This window comes from Onychomys torridus, chromosome 19 (assembly GCF_903995425.1).
Source record: "Onychomys torridus chromosome 19, mOncTor1.1, whole genome shotgun sequence".
Taxonomy (NCBI): domain Eukaryota; kingdom Metazoa; phylum Chordata; class Mammalia; order Rodentia; family Cricetidae; genus Onychomys; species Onychomys torridus.
Window position 1 is genome coordinate 36017833 of NC_050461.1, and position 18877 is coordinate 36036709.

General features: G+C 43.0%; 1 protein-coding gene across 1 annotated transcript in view; it reads left to right on the plus strand.

Annotated features, from left to right (window-relative positions):
- The window catches only part of Arfgef3 (ARFGEF family member 3), a 158438-nt gene that overhangs the window by 13017 nt on the left and 126544 nt on the right, over window positions 1-18877 (plus strand). The window contains exon 2 of the mRNA XM_036168548.1: window positions 588-639. Within this exon, the coding sequence (XP_036024441.1) occupies window positions 588-639 (52 nt within the window). The remainder of the gene's footprint in view (window positions 1-587; window positions 640-18877) is intronic.

Sequence of the window (18877 nt, forward strand, 5' to 3'; positions counted from 1 at the left end):
AATGCCCTTGTGGTATGATTGAGCATTCCTTGGGTATATGCCCAAGAGTGCTATAGCTGGGTCTTGGGGGAGATGGATTCCCAATTTTCTAAGGAAGCGCCATATTGATTTCCAAAGTGGCTGTACAAGCTTGCATTCCCACCAGCAGTGGAGGAGAGTTCCCCTTGCTCCACATCCTCTCTAGCATAAGCTGTCTTCAGTGTTTTTGATCTTAGCCATTCTGACAGGTGTAAGGTGGTGTCTCAGAGTCATTTTGTCAACCAAACAGCTTTTATTTTCTGATTGGGAGAATGTAACATCTTGGTCAATGGTAGGTAAATTGAATTGGCATTCTGGCTAAGGTTAGGGATTTAGCTGGTCATTCCTCTCACTTGTGGGAAAATGTGGTCTGGTTTTTAACTTTCTCTTTTCCAATAATAAAGTGAGAAGAGGATTTTAAAAATAAAGATGACTGAGAAGTAGCTAGTTCTATTTTCCAAGGGGAACACAAGCCATCAGTGAGTTCAGAGAGCACAGAGATTTGAGAATTTAGATATTAATCACAGTCTTTGAATATTTACTTGTAACTCCACAATCTTCTTTTACAGAAACCCTGAGTGGCCTGGACACCATTGTGAAGATCCCTCCCCACTTGCTGAGGTAAGAGATAGCAACTGTAGTATGTCAGGAACAAAACTTGCCTTCCATGTTTTCCTAAAGGCCAGATTGCCTTGGTTTATGGCAGCAGTTCTCAACCTATGGGTCAAACAACTCTTTCACAGAGGTCACCTAGACCATCGGAAAACACAGATATATACTTTTGCAATTCATAAAAGTGGCAAAATTACAGTTTTGAGATACCACCAAAAATAATTTTATGGTTGGGGATTACCAAACATGAGGAACTGTATTAAAGGGTCATCATAGCAATAACAAGGTTGAAAACCACTGATTTACAGTATTTCGTGTGCTGAATAGTTTTCATCTTATGTTGTTGGTTTGTTTGGTGTCCACAAAGTAGGGTATTTCATGGGGACCTGGTCCATTTCCATCTGAGTGTGGAGTGTGTGTGTGTGTGTGTGTGTGAATGAAATTAGTGATTCCAGGGAAATCAGTGAGCAGAAGGGCAGAAATGGGTAGATCTAAAACTGAGAGTGGACAGGGAACAAAGCCTTCCAGGGCAACATAGAGAGCAGTTCATTGTCCCTGAAATGCAATCAGTCCCACCTGGAGTGAGCCTAAGTTCCTCCCAGCCCAGGCAGGATGCCATCTTGCTAGAGGGAATCTGAAGTCACCTGAAGAAGCTCTAAGTCATGAACCTATTTCTATGCCTTCCTGGCCTTTCCATGTATATATTTTTTTCTTCTTTCTCATTGTGAAAGAAATGCATGTCCTGTGTAGACAACAGGGAAAGGAAGAAAGAATTAAAAAAGAGTATTGTTCACAGTCATACACATAGGGGTAATGACTAAAGCCAGGGTTAGATTTAATAGATTTTTTATAAATCTTTTGCACATACATACAGAACATACAAAACGAATATGATACTTTTCTTACAACTTAGTTTTCTGCTTGTTTTTTACTTCCTACTAAATGAAACATTTCCTAATTCCAATGTTTTCTTCAAATTAAAATACTGCATTTTTAATCACACAGCTGGAACTTAATTTATTTAGCAGTTTTTCTATTATGAAAACACTTGACTATTTCTGGGTTTTCCTGTGGTGTTATGAGAAATACTGAACTTACAATTATTTGTATAGTGTGTTTTCTACATTGTCATATCACAGTGATTTGTTGGGAACTTCCATTAAGTAGATGGAGCAAGAATTATGCTTCTGTCTTTAAAGCAGTTTATTACTTCTGCTGTCATATCTGCTCCAGACTGACATGTTGTAGGAACTCCCATGTTAATTGAAGTTGTATAAAATTTGCAAATGGACAGAATGACAGCAATCCACATGGCTAGCAGAGAGCTGTCCCAGAAGGCCTTGTAAGAACTATAAAGACATGCTAGTTCAGAGAGGTCTTTTCCTGCTTCTCAACCCCCATGTGGACCCTTTCTTGAAACTGATTTGCTCAACACTGGCTTTGCCACACCAGCTTTTCCATCTCACCTTTCATGGTCACTCTCCTGCATGACAAAGGAAAAGGGCAAAGCTGTTGCCAATCTGGGTCTGCTCTGGTGGATTGTCCTAGGTTGGGAAGCCATCATCCGAACACAAAGAACTGTGAGAATACCAGTCCTTCAGTACAGGGAATGATGATAAGAACAGGAAACATTTCTTTGCACAACTTGGGTAATTTGACTTCTTGGTTTTCAGCAAACTTGAAGGAGACCTAATCCAGCTATAAGATGATAGATGAAAATATCTTTTGCTAAGTCTCCTTCATTTCATGTAGACATAAACAGTCAAAGTTTCTTATTGTTTCATCTATTAAATAACACAGACATAGAATTGATGCTAAGCCAGGCTTTATCACAAACAGTGGGTAAATACCCTTCCATAGATAAATGGACTCATTGAAGGAATCAACAAATCCTATCCATTTCTTTAGAAATGTATTTCCAATGAAATTGCTCTTTCCCTGTTAACATATTAACATTCTTATAAATAATTGTTAATGTTCTTTGGATCAATTGTGTGCATTAGTAATGATAGCTCAAAGTGAAAGGAAATCGAACACTTTTAAGCTCTGCAGTCCCAGGACGTTCTTAAAAACATCATTTTATGTATACTTTGTTACAAAAAGAATAATATGGAGATTCATAAAAGCCTTTCAAGCATTAAGTCATATTATATTTAGAAAAAATTCTGTGGGGGAAGTAGATGGAAATGAGAGTTCCAGGAAAAAGAAAGCAATGCAGTGTTTCTTACTGTTAAAGCTGAGTTAGTTCTCGTATTTTTGGTGGATTAAAGTAGTTTTCATGTTGCTGTGGTTCTTAATTAGAGTTCACTAGATACATTTAAAAGATGATATGTCTTAAATGAAATTTTAAATAATTCCAATATGCAGCAACTACAGCCTTTGTGATTAAAATTATATTGGAAAAAAATCTCAAATTTAAAATACATGAAAACTGAATCTTAAATTTTTCTTGATAATATAAGCAAAAAACAAAATCATATTGACCACTCTTCAGCAGGGTTTTTTTTTTTTCCCAAACCAAAGTATTTCTCAATGTGAAAATGAGGCTTCTGAGGGTCTGGGTCTGTGGTGGGGGCTCAGCATCCAGGACAGGGCTAGCAGATAACAATGGCAGTAGACAGTCTAGTCTGCTCTGTCCACAGGCAGCTGGTGGCCCCATGAGGTGCCTCAGCAGATAAGGACACTTGCCTGAGTGCCTAAGTTGGATCTTAAGGACCCACATGTGGAAAGAGAGGACCAGCCTTACAAAGATGTCCTCTTACCTTCATCCATGTATTGTGGCACATACATGCACACACACACTCATACACACAAACACCACCACCACCAACAACAACAACCACCACATAATAAATAGTAATAAAAATAATAAGAGATACCTGGCGTTTTTGTCATGTGTTGGGGGGTACATGAGTTGGAGACAATACCATTCTATTGGTTCTAGGGACATGCCTTTGGTCTTCTTTTGTCCAGTGCTGTTTACCTTCATTTCATAGGCAGCTGAGCATCTTGTATATCCTAGGACATGTAAACAATTTGTGGGACGGGCTCCAGAGGAAGAATTATCGATGGATATGTCTACAGGAGTCCTTACCTAGAACCATCATTATCTAGAATATAATTCGAAGTATTTATCCTGGTGACGGAGAACTGTAGCATCACCTTTGTAGACAGCAGAATGTGCATCACTCTATTTTAGGTGCACAGCAAAGTTCATCCAACGTTGTCTCGTCAGGTACTGAGCTGTGTGAACAGGCCTATCAGCTAGCTCCTGTCAGAGACTTTCAATTCTAGAAGGCAGGACTGAAGACAAACACGGCTGTTCCGTGGCATGAATTTGTCACAGTCATTCATACTTGCATAAGGAGGCTTCGGGAGGCCCGTGAGCCATAGCAGTGGGAGCCTCTCAGAGCCTCCTAGAGAACACAGGAAGAAGAAGAAGCCATAATTAGAGCAAAGAGGAGCTATGGAATGGACATCAGGGTGAATAGCTACACTGTGTTGTTATTAGGGACACGGTACAATGAGATACGACAGAGACACATCAACTGGGATTCCTTGTTGTGAGTCCGTTCTTTCACGTGGAGATTGACTCATCTGCCAGGCCCTGTGTTGTGCTCTCTTTGTTGCTGTTGTTTTGCGTTTATCAATTGACTGATTGATGACTGATTTTTTGAGGGCAGCATCTCTAAAACCTTGATTTGGACGGGGCCAGAGGCACTCATTCTGATACCCAACACGTGGGCTGTGCTATGCTTTTGGTCTTCCTTTTTTCACGCTCGCTCTCCTGCTAAGTAGATGACCCGTTCCGATAAATAATCACCAATATGGCTTTGATCGTTTGTGCACATTAGTAATGAGAGCACTTGAGGGACCTGTGTTGTATTTATTACCTTCCCCTGCTTAGGCGACTGCTCTTAAAGACTTCTCATAGGAGGGTGCGTGCGTGCATGCAAATGAATATGCACGATTTGAATGACTGGTGAATACATTGTGCATATTTGGGGAGGAACACCCTAGTGGAAGTTAAAGAGCCATCAGGAGACACTGCCTATGCAGAAAGGTGTGATGAACTTGTCCTCTGGCCTATTCCTTAAATTGGTAAGTGGATAATCATTTTCATCCTTCTGCCTGCCATTCCTTTAGCTTTGCTTTTGACTTTGGAGATGAGAATTTGTGGTCCTGATTTGTCAGGCAGAGGTTGTACTCTCCTACCCTTGGGTCCCTACCTCCATCGCCTTGAACCTCAGGGTTGTACCTGCGGTTTGGGAAGATCCAATAAGAACTATCAATTCAGGTGCAGTTGCAGCAACCCTTTACTCAGGAGGCCATCTGTAGTGCAGGCTGTGCTGTAGAGTGGGTGAGGGAGATCAGCTCCCTCTACTTTTGAGCAGGGAGAAATGAGGAATCTGTAGATAGAAACATAGAGGAGAGAGTCAGACAGAAATCGCAGGACAGCCTCGGGAGGGCCTGGGTCCAAACCCACCAGCCCCTTCTGTCTCTACTAAAGGGCTTTTAAAGGAATGCCAGGGGGTAGAGCAAAAGACCCCCCCCCCCCAGCACAGGCATGTGCAGACCATCCCAGACACCTGGTGACCATGCACGTGGTCAAGCCATCCTCTAATGCAGCCCTGCTGGGTAAAGCAAGTTCAGATCTCAGTAGGAAACCTGTGTGGGCCCCCACAGCTAGGGCAGTCATTTCCATATCTTCCTTGTTTTATACACAGTCAGTTCAGGGTGCTTCCTAGCACTGACTTTGTAAAATACTTCTGACCAGGTCAGACTGCCACCCATGGTCAATGATTCCACTGTGGTTCTAGTTTTCTGACCCAATGATAAAACAGTCATCAAAGTTTGCATTAAAGCTCCTATTAGTTTGGTCATATCACAGACCAAACTAATGTTTGCTTTCATGATAACTTTCAGGCCCAGTGGTTGCCTTATCTAGCAGGGAACACCAAGCCGAAGCCCCCTTGAGGTGGCACATCTTTCAACAATATTTATCTGTTTGCAAATCACTATGTCATCCTTTTCTGTGTGTCCTAGTCCTTGCTCCCAAGGCAAGGCTTGGTTATTCAGATACCCGAGTCTGTCTTACCTGAAATTTGCAGTTTATCATTTCTCTTCTCCATCCGTTGAAAGGGCAGGAGCTCATCCCTGAAACATGGGCCTTTCAATAGCATTGTTATTTGTTATTTGTGATGGTTGCTTCTCCCAGATGGGTCTCAACTTGCCAGCCCATTCCCCAGGGATTCCCTCATTAGAGGGACTTTCCCAGTACTCTCTGCCCCTCAGTATCCTGTCTCCCCACCTGCCCAGCCCTCTCTTCTCTCCAGTGGATTGCAGATCCCATGTATGGGTAGCAGTGAATTTGGATACCCTAGCTGGCATGGTTCTGTGTGAATCCATACAAAAGGGGCTTTTCCTTTCATATCTAAATAAACTCAGACACCTTGGGTCTCCACTGCATTGGTAGACCTGGTGGGCTTTCAGATTTACAATCCCATTTTGTTTGTCATATTTCCACAGTGAGTCTCTTATCTGAGATCAGGACTGAAGTGAGACCAAGATAAACAATTAGATCCTGTCTTTAAAGGATTTGTTGTTTGTTTCACATTTTTGAATTAATTGTTGATTTTTAAATGAGATATTAAGCTTTATCTTCCTGAGGTGTTAGTATTCCCTTAGATTGTGTGCCTAGGGCTATGTGAAGGATTCACGCGCCCCCACCCCTCCCCACCCCCAGGTCTGGTCCTGCGTTCACACTGCCAGGAAGATCCCACAGCTACAGTGTGTCCTTTCCTGGTCAACCTTCCCCAGCCATGTTTGGTGAAACGCCCCGCCTCTTGTAGAGTTCACTAGCACTGCCCAGTCATTACCCCATCTATATCCTAGAGTCATTCCTACGTTGCAGTAAAGCATACCTGCCATAGATGATGTGTATTTTATATACCAAAGCCGAGACCTGAACAACTGTCAAGAAGTGCTCGGTTTATAACCCAATGTTTCTGCTTTGTATGGGGCTCTGAAGTAGGGGGACATATTCAGGTTGTCCTCTCCATCACGATCACCTCCTGTATATTGTCTACAACCTTTCTTCCTTATTTTGTTGGCCTTGAAGATGGACGAGGTCTTTTCTCACCCTGGCATGTAGACATGGCCCACTCCTCTGAGTCTCATCATGCTCTTGGTGTAATTCTGCCATGGAGCTTGTCTGCCACATCAGAAGTTATTGAGGGATCGGTGACTGGTTCCTATGCTCAAGAATTCATTTATGTCCCCAGCCCAGTGCCTAATAGACCTTTTGGGGATGAAAACAGCCTCTCCAAGTGTCCCATCTTTCACCCCAGGGACTGTGCATCCCATTTCCTAGATTCTTAGAAAATATAGTATTTGGGAAAATCGCCAATAGAATCGAATCTCAGCTCTGGTAGTAGAACTTTTAATATCTTACTGACTGAGGAAATCTCATACCCAACTCATTGGCCCCAGCTAGTGTAGATTTAGACTTCTTGCCTTCTACTTGATCAAAGCCCTGATCAATGGGATGAGTCTTAGTATTAGATCATTGGTCAGGTGGAAGAGGTAGTTGTCAGGACCCAGGTCCTTATCCCATACCATAGGATGCTGAATACACAAAGGCTTCCATTCTCAGTAGATGCCGAAGAGAAATTCTTGGCCCACAAAGTTTTTTTCTTTGGATTGTATTGGATTATAAACCAAACACGTCTAGACCATTTGTTCTGGCCTCAGCAGCTTTGGTACATGAAACACAGGGCACCTATGGCAGGTATGTCTTAATTTAACTCATGAGCGGCTCTAGGATAGAAGAGGGGTGAGGACTCAGAAGTGCATAGCCCAACTCCCAACATGAATTCCATGTGTAGCGTTCCTGATGTAAAGATCGAACAAAGGACCTTGACTCCAAACAAAACACAAGAGTGTCCTTTCCTTATAGCCAAGGTACTTAGACTGGTCTAGCTGCCATAAGACCGCCGGGGGAATCCTCAAGCTGTCTTGTTCAAAGGCAGTCGCTGGCAGCAGACCTCTGGTCAGCACTGCACAGTGCTGCTGCACTGGGAACAACAGCAGCCATCTCTCCAACGTTACTAGCTCAGCTGCCATTTTGCTTTTCTTCTTGATGATTCTTTGAAGCCGACATCAGCTTAATTACTTTCTCTTGCCAGTTTTACTTCCAAAAAAACAAACAAACCCTCTATAGACTTTATTACCATATGCCCTTGTGTGTTTTCCACCCTACTTTTCCCTCCAGGCTTCTGCTTTAGTGTGGCTGCCTGTTTCAGACTCTTGCAGCTAACATGCTCAGACATACATTCCTCCTTACCTTGACTTAGGGACTGCCTGGCCTTTTCCACAGGTGAAAGAAAGTGTATTTGTCAGCATTTGTGCTGGAAAGGAGCATCCATCCCAGCTCTCCATTCTTGGTAGTGTTTTCTTTTCATCGCTTTTTTTGTTGTGTTGATCTATTTAATTTTAGTTCTATCTGAAGAGTAAACATTAGCATACAGCAGGGCAGGTGCTTCTGTGAGACTCCTGCCTCTGTTCTAGGTGGATTACAGGCGCTTCTGGGTAGAAGCTCATTGCTATGATGTCTCACGTTTACTTACCCCTTCCTTTCCTCCCTGCCACAGCTGACTTCTCTTGGAAGAGTCACACAGATGTAAATGTGTTTGAACTTTATTGAGCCACGTTCTGTTGAATTTTGCTAGCTTTATTACCAGGAGGAAAAAAGAATACTTAATAGGAACTTTAAAAACCATTGGTTATTCTAAGCCTGGATGGTTTTTCTGTTTGTGGAGAATTCTTGATCTTAGACTGAAGGGGAACCTGGGGAGACATTGTCAGCCTTGCTGGGGCACAGTGGGAAGCTTTTCAATAAAGTCTTGTTATAAAAATAAAAAGTCTAGCACCCTCAAAGCAGCTTGTATTAAATAGGTGAGTAAAATGGCATCTCAGTGTTGGGTACAAAAGACTTCCATCAAAGACAAAGCTCCATGCATGTAGAGTGGTTTTAGCCATGCTGGCACTGAAACCTGTCTCATAAACCAGATCTGGCAGCTTCTTCTTCTTTCCCACCTCATTGGAAGATGGGGTACCCCTGTCACCTTTGACTTAATGTATGTGACAACACTAGACCACTTTCTAATGTATAGGCAGCTTCTTCCCTGCATAACTGTCAGTGGCAAACTGATCCTAATGGTTTTCACATTCTATTCCCTTTGATAAGCAAAACTGCAATTAGCCTCAAGTGTCAGCTGCTGGCTCATCGCCCAACCTAACAACCACTCTTTAAAGTGATGCCCTCTTCACTTGTAGAAGCCATAATGTAGTGAAGACATGCAGCCGCTACCCAAGCTACGATGGAGGAATTGTCAGCTTTGGCCCAATTCTTCTACGTGCGTTTTTCAGAATTGATTATATGGGTAATTTTAGAGCAGCATCCTTGTTTTAATTTCAGAGCGTTCCTCTGAGAAATTGTTTGTCTGGAGAAGTGGGTTCTAACTGATGTGTATGACACTGAACCCATTAGTTCCATGTTGCCAGTGTCTCAGGGACTGTTTGTATCTCTCCTCTCCACTCTTTTGGGCACAGTGTCTTTTGCAGACACTTGTTACAAAGACTGCAATTATACTTTGTTTCCTGGGAAATTTTTATTCAATATTTTATGTCTTACCTTATATTTTTATTTGACTGGCTATTTATATATAGGTGAAATGTGTCTGTATCAATCTCAGTGTCTCAGTGTTATCATGTAGCTACACAAAGCCTTGACATCTTTTTCAGGGTGAGTTCAGTGCATTTCACACCAATCTCACTTTGCCTATTTCAGAGGCTGAGACTGTATTAATATGGCGCTTTTTCATATGTTCAGGAGACACACTTTCCCATCTAAGTTTAGGGCATCTTAGAACACAAGCTCCCAAATTTCAAACTTAGTTATGGTTTAGGGGACCCTTTGACGTACTATGAATGCAGGTCTCACTGGCCCCATGAAGCAGTCCCAACTATAGCTTGGTGAGGCATGGAGCTGAGGTGGTGAAGGATGCTCCTGAGCCAGCCAAGGGAGACCCAGGACAATTGGATGCCAAAAGTTCCCCTTGTTAAGCCATTGCAAAGTAATACCTTTTCTGTGGTTTAACATGCAGATCTGTCTGTCTATCTATCCTCTCCCACACCCTCCCTCTCTTTAATAATGGGAAGAACTAAGATCCAGAGAACTTAATTTCATATGGAAAATTATTTGATGAAGCACCATCCCTGAATTTTTATTTTCTGGAAAATGTGCTATTTTGCCACTACTAATGAGTACAATATAATGTTCTGATGTGGGGATATGCACTTGCACACCTTGCATCAAGACAAATTTCAGAGCAATTTCTAAAGAGCCAGAGCTTTGAAAGAGTATCCTGTATTCAGACCAGGAGGCAAGTCATGAATTATTAGCAAGATCATGATTAGTATGTATGCATGGCTTTGCCAGGAAATGACCTAAATTGACTTTTCCTCTTTGGAAGGCAGAGGAAACCCCAAAGATAAAAGAGACTCTGGTCTGGAGTTGATGTGAATACCCACCAGGAAAGCCTGAGCAATTATGTAATTAAATAAGTAACTCCGACTTCTCCCCTTTTCTGCTGCCTTGACCCTGGGAAGAGTTTATGGCAGCAATTCTAAGGGGCGCTTCAGTTGTGTGAAAATGAGCGAACCTGCTGACTTACTGATAGAAAACTTAATGTAGGCTAATTTTGTGCCATAGCTGAAGAAATGTGCCCAGGATATATTATGTTTTGAGTTGGAGCAACCCTAGTTTTTCAATCAAATGAAATCCAGAGGAAATCGTTATGCTTAAAAGATTTTATTTCCCCTTTTGAAACTATAACTTCTCTGTTGCTTGCTTTCTGTTGTAAACCCCATTTTGCTTCTTTCTGTATTTACCAGCTGGGAGAAAACTTTTCAAACACAAAAGGGGTTTTGTACTCAGATCCTAGAGGCAGCTGGCTGGACAGGGAGTTGGGGGAGAGGAGCCATACAGCTGTGTGCAGTGTACACTGTTATCACAGAGGTTCAGAAGAATGGGAAGAGCAAAGGGTGGGTTCTGAGGATAGGGGATCCCATCACTAAGCACTGGAGAGGGCTGACAGGTTTAGCGCTGAAATTTTTCAGTTAAACCCTAAAAGAAAGCTAGCTCTGAGGAACTGTCGGGGAATATTATTTTAAGGTGTGTTACTTTTGTTGATGGGCATGTGTTTAACTCTGTGAAGCTGTGTTACTGTGCCTGTCTAAGAAACCTGATGGTCTAATAAAGAACTGAACGGCTAATAGCAAGGCAGGAAAAAGGATAGGCGGGGCTGGCAGGCAGAGAGGATAAATGGAAGGAGAAATGAAGGAGCAAGAGGAAGAGAGATGGAGAAGTGATAAGAAGAAGTAGCCAGAGAAGGAGGAGGACTCCAGGGGCCAGCCACCAAGCTACACATCAAGCCATGGAGTAAGGGTAAGATTTACAGAAGTAAGAGAACAGGAAAATCCCAGAAAGATGGGATAATTTTATGTTGAGAAAAGCTGGCAAGAAACAAGCCAAGCTAAGCCCAGGCATTTATAAGTAATAATAAGCCTCCGTCTGTGATTTATTTTGGATCTGGGTGGTGGGCCCCTCAAAAGAGCAAAAGCAACCAACACCAGGAAACAAGGCTAGTTACATGACAAAACTGGAAATGTAGATGGAAGCCTTGGTGGGTTTCAGACAGTGAAAATATAGATGTAATTTGAAGTCAACAGGATATTTGATTAAGGAAACTCAGTGTTGGTTTCTGGTGTGCATGCCAGACAGCAGTATGGAAGATAACTCGGTCAATGTTTGTTTCCAATATTGCCTGTTAGCCCTGTTGATGTCAATCTCTTGGGCTAGGAAAATGGGTTCTGTGTTATGGTGGGAGAGCAAATGGGCAGGTGGGCACAGGTGTCCTGAGCTTAGAATCAGAGTCCAACCAGCAGCATTCTGCATGTTGAGAGCATAGTGAGGAGTGAAACACAAACTGTCCTCTCCAGAAATATGTCCTTTGCCGGGGTGGGGTAGGGGGGATGAACATATCATGACAATACACCATGTCCTGGATATAGGTCCCCTAAGTATGACCTTGAGCATGTAATTTTTCCCACTGATGCCTATAAAACTGAAAGGTGGGCAAATGACTCTGTGACCAGGACAGGGACATGCTATGATAGTCCACAGAGCAACACCCATAGTACTCCAGCACACACCGGACAATGGCTCACTTCAATTTTTAACAACAAAAGGCATGTGTCATAGTTAGCATCAGCTGTCAACACCACACAAACCTAGAGCCATCTGGTAAGAGGGAACTCTTAATTGAAGATTGCCTCCATAAGATTGGCCTGTGACCATGTCTGTGAGGTGTTTTCTTGATTGCTAATTGATGAAAGAAGACCCAGCCTATCGCAGGCAGTGTCATACCCAGGCAGGTAGCCATGTGTCACGTATGGTGGTTGAGTAAGCAAGAGGAAATAGTCAGCAACCAGCTTTATTCCATAGTCTCTGTGTTGGTTTCTGTCTTGGCTTCCTTCAACAATGGACTGTCATGTTTAAGCCAAACAAACCCTTCCCTTGCCAAGTTGCTTTTGGTCAGTGTTTTATCCTAGCAATGGAAACCAAATGAAAGCAATGGGTAATTGTGAGAATTGGTAAATTCTCTGGGCCGTTCATTCCTTATAGAGTGGAAAATATTGCTTGCCTACCCAACATCCAGCCACTCCTAACCCCAACTTCACTGGGGTAGGAGCAGCTTTATTTTAATCAACCATATGCATCCCAAGAGGCTACCCCACTGTCTGGTATGCCACAGCCTGCCCTGCTCCAGAATGCCAGAGGAATGCTACCTTATCCCTTGAAGATGTTTATTCTCTCTCTGAAATTTACCACAGGCACTCGGTGCTTGGAGAGATCATAACTCCAGCACAGCTATGAGAAGAGGCAACAAGGAGGTAAAGCTAGAATTCCAGGGTGGACTAGCAGAAATATAGAAGGACTTGGGTTTATAGTTGTATCATAGAACCTGGAGCCACCCTGCCTCTTGTTTCTAGAAGGTTCTGGTCTGGTTTGTCTATAGCTCCACTTGAAAGCATTAGTGCTATGGACTATTACTTTAACCATGTAAAGGTGTGTTACATTTGTTTATGCTACATTTGTTTAACGATGTAAGGATGTGTGTTTAATTATGTGTAAAGACGTGTTGCTTTTGCTTCACTGTGCCTGCATAAGATACCCTGATGGGCCTAATAAAGAGCTGAATAGCAAATAGCTAGGCAGAGAAAAGGTAGGCAGGTCTGGCAGGCAGAGAGAAAAAATAGGAGAGGAAAAGAAAGGTAAGAAGAAAGAGAAGGAGGAGAGAGGAGAGAAAGAGGAAGACATGCAGGGCCAGAAGCCAGGCAGTCGCCAGATAGACAGAAGAAGCAGTGAAAGAAGGACACACAGAAGGAAAGAAAAGTAAAAGGCCCTGAGGTGAAAGGTAGATAAACAGAAACAGGTGAATTTAAGGTAAAAGAGCTGGCCAGCTGCTCTGTTTGTAGGTCCCCTGGCAGTGGGACCAGGATTTATCCCTGGCACATGAACTGGCTTTTTGGAGCCCATTCCTTATGGTGGGATATCTTGCTCAGCCTTGAGACAGGTGGAGGGGCTTGGTCCTGCCTCAACTTGATATGCCAGACTATGTTGACTCCCCATGGGACGCCTTACCCTCTCTGAGGAGTGGATGTAGGGTGTATAGGGGGGACAGTGGGAGGAGGGGGGGGACTGTGTCTGTAAAATTTTTTAATAATTGGAAAAAAAAAAAGAGCCAGAAATGAACCTAAGCTAGGCCAAGTACTCAAAACTAGTAAGTCTTTGTGTCATGATTTGGGAGCTGGTTGGTGGCCCAAAAGAAAAAGCCTGCTACTCACTAGACTCAGTCTTCTAGGGGAACCCATAAGACTGGCAGGGATGCATGGGGAAGGATAGCAGTTTCGAATAAGGGGTGTCCAAACCTCTGTTGTAGTCTAAGTGCACCTCAGGAAAACTATGAATATTGCCCACTATAATACCATAAACTTTTAAAGTATTGTGAGATGTTTTTGCTCTTTTCCAACTCAATTGCATGATTATTAAGCATGAGCTTTGTAGGGGACAACAAAAGGTATCTCTGTGTCACAATAAAAAATATGTATGCAAGCTCGAGAAACGTACGGCAGCAGGTTGGACATCCTTGCTTTAATGTGTGACCCAAGTGTAGTATTAGTTTTTTGTTGGGACTGCCAGCCCACAAATAATGACACGGAGACTTATTAATTATGAAAGCTTGGCCTTAGTTTAGGCTTCTTTCTAATGATCTCTTATAATTTAATTAACCTGTTCCTATTAATCTATATTCTCCACATGGCTTGGTTACCTCTCCTCTGTTCTGTATGACTTGTTCCATGTCCCCTTGGCATCTCCCCCACACCTAGATTCATCTCTCTGACTTCTTCTCTCTACCCGGAAGTCCTACCTATTCCTAACTTTTGGCCATCCAGCTTTTTATTACACCAGTCACAGCAACACATCTTCATATAGTGTACAAATATCTCACAACACCCAAAGCATTATTTATCCAGGGTGACCCAGAGGAACTAAAACCTTGGACACCCCTGGATGAATATGGCAGCCAAATATCTTGATGGCCTGATTCCAGTTACTTTTTATTTCTTCTAAGAGTTGGTTCTAGAGTAAATGTTTGGTGCCTCTTCTCAAACAGGGAGGAACACTGAGCCATCTCTGGCATTCACAAGGTATGGGTCTTAGACGGGGTATGTTGATATTCTGTCCCAAGCCCCAGGCATGTAGATGAAAGCATACACATGCACATTTGCATGCACATTTGCATGCACACACATATACACACATATGAGACAAACTTGTCCCACCTACATGAAGAACCAATTGACTTGTGTTCTCTCCCACTTAAATCTAATATTCACCTCCTTAGAGTCCATCTCTGCCACAATATGACTGACCCCTAATTCTGAAGACTGCCAATTACAACACGTTACTCTTTAGTGGGAATTGTACCAGTAACTTTATACGTGTTGTGGTGTTAACTTCACAATGGGTGTAATTGGTGCCAACGTCTGTATTCCAATGAGAACTCTGAGGCCTGAGTAAGAGAAATCATTGGCTTGCTGCATTCTGCATTTTCAACATGTATTTGTTGATTACCAGCCATTTAGATATGTTATAATGGGTATCACTGTTCCTATCTATCACTTCATCTTTCATCCTTGGGAAGTGTATCGAGACAGCATATATGTAAACATGAAAATACTGGATTTTTCCCTATAAATAGGTATTAAGTTACAAATTCATTCCACTGTAAATGGTAGAAAGCCCAGTCAATAGTGGTCCCAATGAAATGGGGCTTACTTTCTTTGTGTGCGAGGTGGTCCACAGGCAAGCTCTCAGCACTGGTGGTGTCCTGATTCCTTGGCTCATCATTTTCTTTCCTTCTTTAGACCACAAAACATCTATGGAGGTTCCAGATGGCACACCCATATCCATAAAACAGAAAGTAGACACAAAGACCAAAGGTGGGAAGACCATTACCAGCTGAGCAGGCCTGGTTCTTTCAAGAAGGCAAAAGTATTTCCAGAGAGAGGGGAAGTAGAACTGTTGGGAAGCCGTAATCCAGTTATTTGTTAGGCTGTCACAATCTACTCAGGGAGAGTCACTGAGTCATGATGGACTGCTAGCCACACTTCAGAAAGTGCAGATAGTCATCCCCATTGTACAGTTAGGGCAGCTAAGATTCATAGGGAACACAAGGCTCTGAGCTGAGACCAGTGGCTCAGTGAGGTCACGTTTCCATAGGCTCCCATCACTGCATGTACCTTTGCTTCTGAAGTTTTTTTATATCTCATGCTCACTTTATATATTCAGTGAAGAGCCAAAGTCCTATGCCAGGACTGTACCCTGTGTTAATTGGCCAGGACTACATCATGGGATCTCCCAGAGTTGGACTGGAGCCCTTTTTAACAAGACCACCCACCACTTTCCACAGTGCTCTGCCTCTCCTTAGACCTTCCACCTTAAACACAATTGGGAGACTACTTGCTCAGACTGATGGCTTCTGGGTGAATTGTCAAGCTGCCTTAGCAACCCAGCAGGACAGTCTCTGGCTTTTCAGGGACAACCTAGTAATTCCAGCCCGCATCAGGACATTGGGTCCTTCTGTGTCCCTGGGAACGTAAACACTACTCAGTGTGGTTATGAAGAGTGGCATTGAGTGAGTGCCCCCATGTGCTTGAGTGTGATTGTTTTCCCAGGTCATTTTGATCTTGTTCATGTTCATCACTAGCAGGATTTCTGATCATTTAGACCCTGCTGGGCCTGCCCTTGTCTTCTGAGAGAGGCCAGAACAGAGAGTGCTTTTGGTGCCTTCCCACAATAGTGGGAAAAACACTGTGGATCAGCTCAGCTTTGCTTGATATAAACTATGTGTTCAGTTGCCCTGGTAACCGGGCATCTGTGAAGCTGGCTGGGATATAGGTGGTAGAGTCAATTACTCTGTTTTTGTCCACTTAGGGGTTGCCCTCATTGACATTAGGATAGAAAATGAAAGGAGAGCCCTTTTACTTTTTACCTTGTAGATGAAGACACATCTTTCCATAAGTAGAGGCACCCACACAGTAGATTCCACTGGTAGGTGTAGACAATTAGTAATTATAAGGTTTAAAACCCTCACCCGATACATTATTAGAGTCAATGGCATAGATCGATGGGTTTCACTGTGACATTTTCACACATTCACATCTTATGCTTTTACCCCTCCCCGCCCTATGACACTCACAGAAATTTATTGACAGATTCCTCTTTCTGTGGGGTGTCCTTTTTCTTTGCAGTCCATTGGCCACTAGGCCATGAGGACAAAAGGAGCAGAATCAGTGAGCAGGGCTCTGTATGCCCTGTGAGCACAATGGAAATAGCCTTCCCAGAGACTATTTCAATGCTGCAGCTCAGCTTTCTATCAGAGTAAGGAAGATGTGTAGGATGGGAACAGCAGCTGGGGAATCACCTAATTTGCATTTGGCTGCATGCTCCTATCATAAAGCTCCTAGTACAATGGCTAGTTATCATATATGGCAGCAGAGTTGTATTGTAAAGCTCCTAGCAGAATATCTAATTATCATAGGTAGCATCAGGGGGAGAGCATTTGCAGGAAACTGTGTCGAAGGCCACACCTAAGATAAGTCACACTAAGGGATAGTCTCCAAATAAGGTCAGGCAGAGAGCAGGAAGCCCCCACAGGGCTTGCACCAAGCTCAGAGAGAGCTGTCAGGCATGGTGGACTGCAACATTTAACTAGCAGGGCCTCCCAACATCTTTCCTCCAAGTAAATGTCTTCACCAGACTTCAGGATCTCAACCCGTTTTCATGGATTTTGTAGGCATCCTTTTGTGAATTTTTGCTAACTCACCTAGTCCCTCTCTGGAAAATGGGCATTCACGGCCATGTCTGATGCATGTGACTGTGTTGTGTTGGATTCTTGTGGTCTCAGGCATGTCTGAATGGTGAAAATACCGAGACCAATGCAAACTTACAAGCTCCTCCTCTTAGATAGGATTTTATGGCTGTGAAGAGACACCATGACCATGGCAACTCTTATCAATAAAAACATTTAATTGGGGCTGACTTACAGTTCAGAGGTTTAGTCCTTTAGCATCATGGTGGGTGGCATGCAGGAAGACATGGGCATGGGAGAAGGAGCTGCCTGATCCTCAGGCAGCAGGAAGTGAACTGATTTGAGCTTCTGAGACCGCAAAGCCTGCCCCCTAGTGACACACCTCCAACAAAGCCATCCCCACTCCAACAAGACCACACCTAATAGTGCCGCTCCCTATGGGCCTATTTAGTCAAACCTCCACAGTGAGGGTCAGAGGCCCCCAGTCTTTATAGTTCCATTTTTGTACCCTGACTGGGGTTTGTCAGCAGGAAGCTGTCTCAGTCTTTATTTCAGCAGCTGTTGGTCTTTTATTATTTCACCAACAGACATTAATTACTGCTTTTTTTTTCTTTCTTCCATTATGTTTAAAAACAAAAAAAGTGTTGCCAGGCGGTGGTGGTGCACACCTTTCATCCCAGCACTTGGGAGGCAGAGGCAGGTTGGATCTCTGTGAGTTCGAGGACAGCCTGGTCTACAGAGCGAGTTACAGGACCCAAACTACAAAGAGAAAACCTATCTCGGAAAAAAAAAACAAAAACCAACCAAACAAACAAACAAAATAAAGTGTACTGGGGCCTGAGGAGATCGCTCCATCTATAAAGTGCTTGCCACACAAGCATGAAGAGCTGACTTCCATCCCTAGTATCCATATAGTAAACTAGGCATGGAAGTAATTTTAGCACTGGGAGGCAGAGACAGACCAACCCCTGGGGCCTAGCCTATTCATCAGTCTGGAGCCCAGTGACAGACCCTGTCTCAAAAACTAAGATGGATGACTCCTGAGGAATGAGACCTGTATATGTACACACATGCACGCATACATACTTGTATGTGCCCATGCAAATACAGAATGTTGGATGGGTTTGCTTTTCTTCCAGCAGATGTCTAATGTAGACCAAGTCCTGCAGGCACATAAATGTTGACTATCATTCCGAGTGTAGCAAAGCAGCATATTGTTGGTCCATGCTGGGAACACAGTGCCTTTGGGGTGATTGTGTCTAAAGCAATCCAGAGCAAAAATTCCCAAATTTTCACACTGAATTTTTAATGAGAACTTCTCATCTTTAAATCAAATAATGCTGGACTGGAGTCAGCTGTTTTCTGGCAGGTCTTCTGCTGACTTTACAGGCCGAAACAGAGAAGTATAGTGTGTAATGTGTTTACAGCAGGCAGCTAATAAGGAGCCAGACCAACCTTTTGGGTCTTGCCCAACACCTATCTTTAAAATGCATTTACTATGCGAATCTACAGGGATAGCCAAGATTTGAAATCCCCAAACGTATTTCTGCATAAAGTTACTGTTTGTCAGAAAATAAAGTTTTATATCATTGTTCTCTGCCAAAATGAATTATGTGGTGGGGGCTACCCCTCTCACAGATGGCTGAAAGAATTTCAATGACCAAAGAAAGAAATAAGAAATTTTAATAGAGAATAGCAACCATAACTTCCAAACGCTAAAAGGTTTCAGTTTGGTCCTAACTTGT